This window comes from Hyposmocoma kahamanoa, unplaced genomic scaffold (genome assembly GCF_003589595.1).
Source record: "Hyposmocoma kahamanoa isolate Upper Pololo Valley unplaced genomic scaffold, ASM358959v1 157, whole genome shotgun sequence".
NCBI classification, from domain to species: Eukaryota; Metazoa; Arthropoda; class Insecta; order Lepidoptera; family Cosmopterigidae; genus Hyposmocoma; species Hyposmocoma kahamanoa.
Window position 1 is genome coordinate 1920185 of NW_020653561.1, and position 11407 is coordinate 1931591.

At 36.2% G+C, this 11407-nt stretch overlaps 1 protein-coding gene and 1 pseudogene across 1 annotated transcript in view; one reads left to right on the forward strand and one right to left on the reverse strand.

The window, feature by feature from the left end:
- Window positions 1–316: 316 nt before the first annotated feature.
- LOC113240595 lies at window positions 317–2089 on the reverse strand (annotated as a pseudogene).
- Window positions 2090–6779: 4690 nt separating this feature from the next.
- LOC113240585 (carboxypeptidase B-like) overlaps window positions 6780–11407 on the forward strand; it is a 33142-nt gene continuing 28514 nt past the window's right edge. Inside the window, exon 1 of the mRNA XM_026477919.1 lies at window positions 6780–6802. Within this exon, the coding sequence (XP_026333704.1) occupies window positions 6780–6802 (23 nt within the window). The remainder of the gene's footprint in view (window positions 6803–11407) is intronic.

Sequence of the window (11407 nt, forward strand, 5' to 3'; positions counted from 1 at the left end):
CAGCGTGACTTTGATGAATTGCCCATCGATACATCTTGTATCGGCTTAATATACACCAGTAGTTCCCAAACTTATTTTTCTCGTGGACCACTTTCAAAATTTTACTGGTGTCGGTGGACCCCCTGCTGCTACATTTCTACCACATTCTTAAAGTCGCCAAAAAATAAAAATTGTGTCGTTTTTGAGTTCTGTCCCTATATTCCGATAGGTAAAATAAAAACGAAAAATGGTACATTTTATCACATTTTATTTATTAAAAGAATAGAATTACAAGAAAAAAATAATAAGGTAATATAGGTTCAGGTTATAATTTTAATTAATGGGAAGGATGTATTTGACGAAGTGTCAGCAAACGATCAATGTTTGGCTTTATTTTTGTGAGCAATAATCGCAAATCCCTCCGCTCTGTGATGTTTAATTTGCTCCTTTTTTTTGTTAAGAGGTTTGTAACGGCACTAAAACTTCTTTCGACAAGGTATGACGAGGGAAAAGCTATTAAAAATTTCTTTGCGATTTCCCACAGTCCAGGATATTTTTCGGGTATTTCTGCTTGCAGCCAAAATGTTTGGTAGCCTTTTCTAAATTTCACCTTCAGCTCCTCATTGGTGCTTATCTCGAGCAGCTCCTCTTGTAATACAACATTGGCCACTTCCGTTTCATCAAATTCAAATGGATTTATGATCCATGGTGGTATATCCATCGTCAGCATATCTTCAAACCTGGTTTTAAAGTCATCATGCAGGGCACTTAAATGTTGACTGTAGGTATGGATATCCTCATCAATACATTCTACCTGCGACAAGTTTGGAAATTGAGAGAATTCGCGCCGACTAATGTTTTGCTTCATAAATTTCAATTTCCCAAGAAAAGCCGAAATTATCCCCTTTGTTTTTATTAAATTCAGCCTGTCCCCTTGTAACTGCAAGTTGATATCATTAAATTTTTTAAACAAATCTGTCAAATACGCAATGTCTGCTTTGAATTTGATCAAGTTTTCTTTTAAATCTGGATCTCTACTTTCTAGGAACTCTAATACGGAATCGAAAACAGAGTAAAATCTCGTTAAGCATGCGCCTTTCGACAACCAGCGTACTTCAGTATGTAAGAGCAGTCGTTGGAAGTCTTCATCATTTTCATCGCACAATTGAGCAAATAAACGCGTATTCAATGCATTGCTTCTGATTTTGTTGACAGCTTTTATTACAAAATGAAGAGATCGGTTCAACCTGTCACTTAAATGTTTTGCCACAAGATGTTGTCGGTGGATTACGCAATGAATAGCTGTAAGTCCTGGTATAATTCTTTTGAGATGACTTATAAACCCACGATATCGCCCGACCATTGCAGGAGCTCCGTCTGTTGCCACTGAAATAATGTTTGTAAATGGAATCGATTTTTCCGTAAAAAAATTACTCAGAACATTAAATATTGATTCGCCTTTAGTGTCAGTCTCTAAAGTTCTGGCAAATAGCAATTCTTCGTGAATTTCTTCCTCCATAATAAATCGGACATATGCCAATAATAATGCTTCATTACCGGGTTACGTTGACTCGTCCAGTTGTATAGAAAAATGAGTTTTTTGCAGATGATCGCACAAAAAACTTTCGATATCAGAGCTCATTTCATCAATGCGTCTTTGAACAGTATTGTTACTTAATGGAATTCTTTTTAGTACGTCAAATGGAGATTTGTGCAAAACAGTTTTTAAAACCTCTTCAACAGCGGGTAAAATTAATTGTTCTCCGATAGTGTGCGGTTTTCCAGATTTTGCTATAAGTAATGAGATATTGTAAGATGCCCGCAAGCCGTCATCGTTACTTTGAGATGTTGAAGCGAACATACTGTGCATGGTGGGTCTCTTTTCATATTTTTCCTTCAATGTTTGAAAATATTTTAAATCTTTACCTATTTTGTCAGTATGACACCTTTTTAGATGATCTTCGAGCTTTGATGGTTTCATAGAGTCATTGCTCAAAACTTTGTTGCATAATAGGCACATGGGCAATTGTTTGTCTGCCTCTGATGGAACAAAACCATATTTCAAATAATCGACACTATATTGTCGACATTTTTTCTTTGCTGTAGCCATGTTTCGTGTTACTTACCTGTAAAAAAGAATGTTTTAGTAACCAAGTTTTTTTCTGAATATAGGTATCACACCGCAGCCTTTGTCAGCACGCAGAAATAGAATTACGGCTTGTTAAGGGGCCAACTAATAACCGCTAAGACAAATACAGACGTTTTCACAAAACGGTATCAATTTTAAAGTACCTAAATTACCACTAATTTTTAATAGTACAAATAAAAATGGGTGTACTCAGTATCGAATACTGATCATATTTGTGTAGGAAAAAATAAAAGTCGAAATCCCAAAATTGTCCATAAAAACGATAACTAACATTTCATCAAATCAATGATGTATTTGCGTATTTTTTGTCTGCGCCTTCATTGTTAAAACGTGACTTTTTTATACCGTTTTATAAAATTAGTAGTTATTTGCAAGAAAAATTGAGAAATTAATTGCTATTGCTTATTCGGCCTTTTTAGAGAGGCAGTGCTTCTCTCGCGAAAAAACAATTGAATAAAACGTGCTGTGTTTGTCTTCAAATCGAAAGAGGACAATTAAAATATCTGTAAGTTCCTAAGTTACCTATCTATACAAGCAGTTGTGATCAACCGACTAGTACACGTAAACAAAAACAAAAAAAAAGTATTTACTTACTTTTCTCCGGCACTAACAAACACTGATATAAATTATCTCAAACCTTTTTTTCGAAATTCCGGAAACAAATGAATGAGTTTGCCTTTGGCATCAAGTATTTATAGTAGTGATCAAGTTCATGTCTGAACAAGCATTAAGCATTGTCGGGCGGATAGCGCTTTGCAAGTCTGTACATGTACGTACACGAAATTGTACGTAATATCGAATACGCAAGTTTGGACAAGTAAAAGTCGCTTGCCTTATTAAAATATTATCTGCTTAGTTATGTACTTAAAACAATGTAGGTAGGCCCTTATAAAACTATGCTTACATTTTTGCTCTTTACTATCAAAAGCAGATAATTTTTCGTGGACCCCCATTAACATCCTATGGACCCCCATTTTTTGTTCACGATTACGTAGACCCCCAGCAAGTCTCCCGTGGACCACTGGGGGTCCACCTGGACCACTTTGGGAATCACTGATATACACCTTAATTTCTAAGGCGAAGTTCTCAACTCCGAAATAGGCAAAAAATAAAACCCACATCTCAGCTTATAATGGCAAAACGCTGGAAAACAGCATCTGAAAAAGATCGGTAATCGTTAACCCTTGACAGCAGGTTTTGCGGAAGAGGAAAAACTGTAATCTAACAGTCTGAAAGACAGAGAAAAGCCGCTCCTTGTCCTACTTTTTTTTGTAATATTAAGTGACGAGACGAAAGACGTCGTGCATCTGGTGGTAAGCGCCACGCCTACCCATAACAATTGCAGTGCCACTATGTGCTTTAAGGTGGCCTGCACGTCTACATAATAATCATATCACGCGTGCAATTGTGATCAACTGCATACAGTCGATACTTCAGTTGCGTGCAGTTGAGAGTCGATGTGAACGATATTCCCAAAGTAGCAGTTGACATTCTTAAGAGAACATAGACTTTTTTGTGTCTGTGTTAACGCAAAAAACTCCGGCGCTGCTGGGCTGTCCACGCCCCCCTAGAGTCATCCCGCCATCATAGCTAAGCGTGCTCACACGTATTACTTACCTTAGATTTTTATTGTAACTAAAATTACTAGAACGTAGAACACACATTACAAAGGTTTTCAAGTAATTTCATTTGCTGAATCCATAGAAACAAAGTCTTCACAGTCTGAAATAACTTGGTCTACATTTTTTGTTTTGACTGCTTGCTGTTGCATATAGACTTCACGCATGCAGTCTACCTAGTAGCAGCCTAAATCGCAATAACCCGAGGAGCACCGCCCTTGAGAAATAATGTTGACAAGGCCCATATGCATTATAATTTCACTAACAAATTTACCCTTCAAGACCGAAACGAATTAATGCTCCATTATTGATTATCGGCAGCAATATTTACGTACAGTGGCAGTACTTCTCTGGACGAACACTTTCACAAGGAGCTCTACTGCTACTAAATCTACTGGATATAACTTTAGTTATGACTACAAGTTTAGTAACTCACCATTAACAAGAGGTATTCCTACTAAATATTCACAAATATACGTAAGTTAAAAATTTGAAGCGTAGGTACTTGCCGCTATAAGGGTTTGAACCGGCTTTCAATTTAGAAGTAGCCAGAGATGGGCAGTGGGTTAAACTCCAGACAACCCATCCGTGTTTAACCGGATTTTAACCCATTACTGCCCAAAATTGTGGACCGAAACATTATGCGCGTAAAATAATACAGAATATGGTAACATTCCACACTTATTACTGGCTTTGTTCCCACTGGTGATAAATGGAAAAGAAATCTCATATGTTACCAGATGATGACAAACGGGATAAAAAATCTCAGTTGTTGCCAGTGGTGATTTCCACTGGTGACAAATGGGATAAAGTACCCATATGTTACCAGGTGGTGACAAATATCCGCTCACGCGATACATGCAGCCGTAGACGCATACCACACTTAGCGGTGCCGGTGATGATTTTATGCTGATTTATCGGATATCGAAGTTATAACAGGTAAAAGAACTAATATTAATAGCTATTTCGGTAACTTATCTAGCAAACCATAAAGTTTTTAATGCCTGGGTCTGTCATTTAAAAAAAATAAACAACTTCAAAAATACGTCACGACAATCGTGTGTGTTTATGTTTGGGCTGGTGATTTCGGTGTTTATTTATTGAAAACATACCGTAAGTAGCGTTTTTTAAGTTTACCCTGAATATAAATGTTTATAAACTATACTTTAAGGAGTAATTTCATGGTAAACGTTAGAACCACTCAAACGGAATATTATCATATTTATCCAATTACACCAAAAATTTCATTAGTGCTTTTTAAGTGCAGGATTTGCGGTGTATTACTGCATTTTATTTGAGATGTTTTTGTTAGTAGTACGGAGGGTATTTATTTAGCAATGCAGAATAATAATTTTTATTTATAAAAAACTTGTATTTAAACTGAATCCTTTTGTATTTTGCGAAACCAAATGGCCGCCATTTTGCGGTAGGAGGAGGGCATCGCGTAAGCGGATAGGATAAAAAGATATGTTGTTGCCACTGGCGACAAATGGAATTTACAATCAACCCAGTAATTGGCACTGGTAAAAAAAAACAAATGGAATATAACATTAATGGAATGTTTATTTACAGCCACCATCTACAGGGAATAAAATCGAATTTAATGATAAAAGTATAGATCTTACTTAAAAAAAACAGTCTTGAACATTAGATAAGTATTTCCAATACCATACAGTAATTAAAAATCACAGAAATAATCACATCATTTACAATTTATTCAGAAAGTCTGGACACTACAAATATAAAATAACTGTTAAAATAAAAAAAATGCAAAATGTTTAAGTTTACTTATCTAATTTAATTATTTTATTCCCGACCGTATTTGCTATACTCTCCAGCACACCAGCAAGAGGGCTGGGTCCGCAACTGAACTAGAAAAGAATAAAAGTAATAAGTACTAGGATCTCGGCTCCGACTATCTATTTACAGCCTTTCAAGTCGAAATCCTTGGCCCGTGCGGTCCCTGTGCCTTCCACCTGTACAAAATTTTATCCAAAAAATCAATAGACTGTCCGAGAAACTCAACCGCCGGCAGCTACCTTGCCCAACGCATTAGCATAGATATACAAAGAGGGAAAGCTGCCAGCATCTTGGGCATCTTGCCGCGGGGACCCAGCTTTATTCATATAATTTAATCCTAGTTTTACTTTCTAGTATTTAAGCTTTTATTGTACTTATTTCAATATTTAGTTGTAAATTGTTTTTGCCCGCGATTTCGGTCGTTAATGGGTTTTAATCCAATTAAAACCCGGGCGCTCGCCCATCTCTAGAAGTAGCCGTTCTCAATAATTTTATAGGGTTTATATATTCAACCCAAAGTTTGGTCATTTTAGAGCACATGCCGCCAAAGCTTTTCCCGCATAATAAAGCACATACATCACGGTAGAAAAAACGTTTTCTATATTCTTTTGAGAGTGTTCTCCGTATTTTATTTGTCATATACAAGTATTTATAATCTTGTGATCATTTTATCAATATTAATTACAACATGGTATTTTATTTTTATTGGATGTCGTCGTGTTTTGATAATGTTTTATGGTCATTTAGTCTTAAAGACAAAACGCCGAACAGTGTAGTAAGAGAGCATTGTGATACGAAAGATGATGTAGTGACCAGGATAGAGAGTCAAAGTCAAAGAAAAATAATTTATTCCATAGGCAAAATAAATTTACACTTGAAAACGTCACATTTAAGCTACAGCTCGTGTGAATGTAGTGATACGCTGACTTCCTTGAGAAGAACGAGCAAGAAACTCTAGGGATTGCTCTTTTCAAATAAACTTAAATGCTATGAATTACGCTTTGAATTTATATGGAATCTGGACCCATGTCGTCTTTCCACACATCTTTATCTAACACGTAGTCTTCAATTTTGTAATATGCTTTTTCAATAAAAATATTTTTAATGTAGTTTTTAAACTTATGAAATGATAATCTTAATATATGCTTCGGAACCTTATTGTAAAAATGTATACGTTCCTCTATAAAAGAGTCGTTTACTTTGGTTAAACGAAATCGTGGTAGGTATATAACATGAGTTTGGACTTAGCTCTAAGGTTAGTATTTTGGATATCGTCTTTCTTATTGAAATTATGCTATTTATAAAAATAAATCTTCATGCGTAAACAGCCACCCTTGGAGGTGGGATATTTTCTTAAAAATGTAATAAGACCACTACCGAGGGACCCTCTTTCCAACAAAAAAAAGAATCATCGAAATCGGTTCACAAATTGGTCGGAGTTAATATAATAATATAATAACGCATACACTCAACATAGCCCCGCACTAGGGAAATCCTGGGTCGCGGGTGCCGTGGACACACACATAGACAACCACAAATTACACCCAAACTCACGAGAGAAATAAATGTAGGTCATACAAATATTTCACCCGGCCCAGGAATCGAACCTGGGACCTCTGCGTGGCAGTCCGGCATGGTAACCGTTCGGCAACGGAGGCAGTTATCGCGTAACATACATACAAAGCAAAACGTACAGTCGAATTGAGAACATCCTTTTTTTGGAGTCGGTAAAAAAGTTTAAAAAATGTAAAATGTCTGATCTCATAGTAAGTAACTAAAGTACCTGTGTTTTGGAAATCCGAAACAACAACGGTACCACAAACTTACAGACCCGATACAATACAGAAAAATTAGTTTCTACATTGACTCGGCCGGGCATCGAACCTGTGACCTTAGAGATGGCGACACCAAGTGTAAGTTACTCTACCACGGATATCGTCAATACGTGAGTTAGATCTGAAATAATAGTTTCATTTACAATAAGTGATTCTTTCATTCACTCAGTGATGGTATGAGTAAGTAAGTAAGGAAACAAATGAATGAACGTTTAAATTGATTTGAAATGGCCTTACAAATCCGTCTTTATTGCATTATAATTGAAAGCGTGTACCGCTTGAAATGTTCTGTAGGTTGTAAAGTGGCAGAAGAGTAGTAGCCTCCGCAGCCTCCACACATCTTGCTTGCGAGTTTAAAGTTGAAAATTTTAAAGGGTATAGAAACAGTGGTAATAAATCCAGTTTTGTAAATATTCTTCCCGTTTTATTAATATTTGTGATCTTTAAAACGTTTAATGCACGAGAGATTTTTACGCACGAGTAACTGGTAAACGGTTCAAAAAATTAAAGAGAAGACTGTACGCTGCCGCGGTCGAGCAGCCATTGACGATAGAACGAAACAAAATCAGAATGGCGAGGCAAAAGAAATTATCAAAGAACGATTCAAAATTTAAAAACGAGTGGCCAGGAACAGGAGAAAAGGCAATAAAAAGGTAGGATGACGATGTAAGAAGGTCACATCGTAATAATGGGTAAGTACCGCTAATGGGAAGACTTGCATAAGAATAATAGCATCAGAGGTAAATGTTACGCTGCTTTGTTTATTCAGGAACCTGAGTAAGGGTGACAATAATTATATGTAGTAATTTACTTGTCTAAGAGAATTCCAAAGCCGTGTACATCAAAATATAAATAACGTATGAAGTGATCCAGATTCAGACCATATTAAACCTCCAGTGTACTTTATGAAAATGACGCTATCAAAATTTAGGTCATAGTCCACCACGCTAGTCCAGTGCGGGTTGGGGACTTCTCACGTTTCCCAAGGGTTGTGGACTTTTTTCGACGTGCAGATATCATCACGATGTTTTCCTTCATTGAAAAACTCAGAAGTGTGGTCGAGAGATTCGAACCCAGGGTCTCTGCTTGAGACGTCGAAGATCAAACCATTAGGGTACCACCGCTTCTCATATTTAGCGACATTTTTTTTCATACAAAACTGAAGCCTGTAATACTATGCATTTTATCTACACACATATCATAAACTCTCTATAATGTGTTCTTCTGTTTTATTAGAACAAATTTCTGATAAGAAAGTTCTAATTTCACAGATATGTGAAAATGTTATTATTGCTTCATAATAACATCGAATTGGATGTTATTATTACATTCATATTTCGAACATCTCTCAGAAACAAAACAATTTGATTGGACCTCAATTCTAATATCAGTCGAGATGAAGTTTTATTCGAAATGTAATGTCAACAGCAAACAATTTTGACAATTTCAAACATTACTTGATATCGAACGTTATGATAGTTGGGGCCGATTCTGGTTTGTCCATGAATTAAAAATAAAAAGTACGGTTGTGTGACATGCGTGAGAAAAGTTTTTATTTGCCGCCATTTCGCCAGTCGTAACATGTGGTTCCTGAACACATCACTGAGAGCTTATAATATGTGTGTAGATAAAGCAGTGCATGTAACTGTACATAATTAGGCATTAAAAACACTCGTGAGATGTTTTTTTGAACTCTCACTCGTATTTTAATGCCTTTCATTATGTAACAGTCACATAAACTACTATTTTAATGTACGGACGACAGCGCTTCAGAATTTTTGTTCGAAAATCGCCTCCAGTGCAACGGAACAAGATACGTCAATGTGTAGTTTGATGTGCTGTTGACTGTACATTGGGCAATTAGCGTTTTTCCCACTGTAGTTTGTTGACACTTAGAAGGTTAATGTAAGGGATAAACTCTTGATGATGTAATATACGTTATTTTTAACATCATCAAAACTCCTTTCTTTCATTAAAACAACAAAACTTATGTCGAAAAGATATCCGCTTACAAAAGATTTAGGTGAGCTTCTTTCATAAATCAACGCCTTACAATTTAAGTACTTCTTTCGCGAATAATGTCGTTATATAAAATATTTTCTTTAACCCGTACACAACCGGAAGTGTGCCGTCTAGTACAGAGCACGACGCCATTACCGTACCGGATATGCGGCCATTTTTCCAACTCGCACTTCCTGTCGCCGACTGAATTCAGAACTGAATGGGTAGTTTAATTCAAAAAACCATTGCGATTTTACTTAGCTCGAGTTTGTTTTATTTAGTAAGTAAGGAAATTGTACTTTAAAAAAATTAAATCTGAAAAAGTTATTGAAATAGAGTAACTTGTTTTTGAGCCTAAAGCATTCTTAGTAGCAGTAGAGCTCTTTGTGAAAGAGTTCGTCCAAGGAAGCACTGCCACCTTACCTATTTCTGCCGCCAAGCAGTAATGTGAACATTACTGCGTTCCAGTTTTGCTGAGCTGAAATTACAGACACATGGGACTTGTCACCTTATGTCTCAGGGTGACGGCGCAGTGGCATTGCCCTTCAGACTTTTGTAATTGAAAGCTCTAAGTGGCACTGTAAATGTTATGGTCGCTTACTACCAGTCGCACAACTTGTTCGGTACTTGGTATCATAACAAAAGTATCATGTTGTGATTGATCCAATCAAGAAACCACCGAATAATGTTTATGAAACAGACTGTTAATTTAAAAACAGATTTCTCTAAGAACAACGAATAATTAAATTCATTTACTAAGTAAATTTTTATTGAATTGATATTCAATTATTTTTTGTGAAATTACTTCACTAGTTTGTTATAATTATTAATACAAAGATCGAACACTCAGAAAAAATTCCTTCGATCCGGTCGGATTCGAACCGACGTCTTCTTGCATACCATGCCAGACGCTATACCAACTAAGCCACGGAACGAACCAACGGACCTCACGAAGTTTTCTATGTGCTTGCGTCGTGTCTTTGTACTTGGTCTTTCAACGACTTTTTAGTCGTAGCGCCATCTATGAGAAATCTCAGTCACCATTAATTATCTTCATTCATATATGACGTTTTATTTCAAAAATGTCTTGTTTCGCGTTTGATTTAAATCGCATGGCAGCGAGGGCGCGGGTGTTGCTTCGGATCCTATTCTAAATATTCCCCCGGAGTTAAAAGGATTGTCTTTCAACCCTGAAGTCGAGTCGTTAATTGGCAAAGGGCAGATGCGATTAAAGTCTCATGGCATTATTCACTTTGAAGTTATAAGGTCTGATCACGCCGTCCGTACCCGGATAAACTTTCGCGACGTTCCAAACCCTATTTTATTGGTGGCAAGGAGTCTTCTTTAATTAAGCCTAATTCTCATTCCTTCCTTTTGGTCCTTCCTTTTGAAATTCAATAATATGTTCCTTTTGCCCGAAACTGTTGTGGCTTGTACTTTAGACCTTCAAAGCGTTTGAGTCGATATGTATTTTTTATTTTTTACTTATTTTATTTTATTCGGAACATCAACAGCTTTTAATAACGATTTACATTGAATATTTTTAGGTAAAGCTAGATAGCGCCAATTACACAGGTAAAAGTTAACACCACTAAAAGAAAAAAAAAAACAAACACAAACGTACTTACAAAAATAAGCATAAAAAGGTACAGCGATACGAAATGTGCAGTCCTGACTTGGAAAAAAGAGTGCATTAAAAAAAATCTTAGTAAATAAATAGATACGAAAACAAGAAAAATAAATCAATTCTGTAAGTGGTACAGTATTAAAATGTGCACTGTATTAAAATTAAAATTTCTGTTTCCAATTTCCTTTTAGAAGTGTGCTTAGATCCAACAAACGGATCCAGTCCATTTTTTTTTTTTATTAAAAGCACGTATGATTCGTGTTACGACACTATCCATGCCATAATTTGTAGAATCCATCCCCATACGCTTTTCTTCCAGAGTCAGCAGTCTACAGTTTACTGACTTTACGTAAAACCCAGTAGTTTTCTGGAACTACTTGGTTGAACTTCAAGTTTA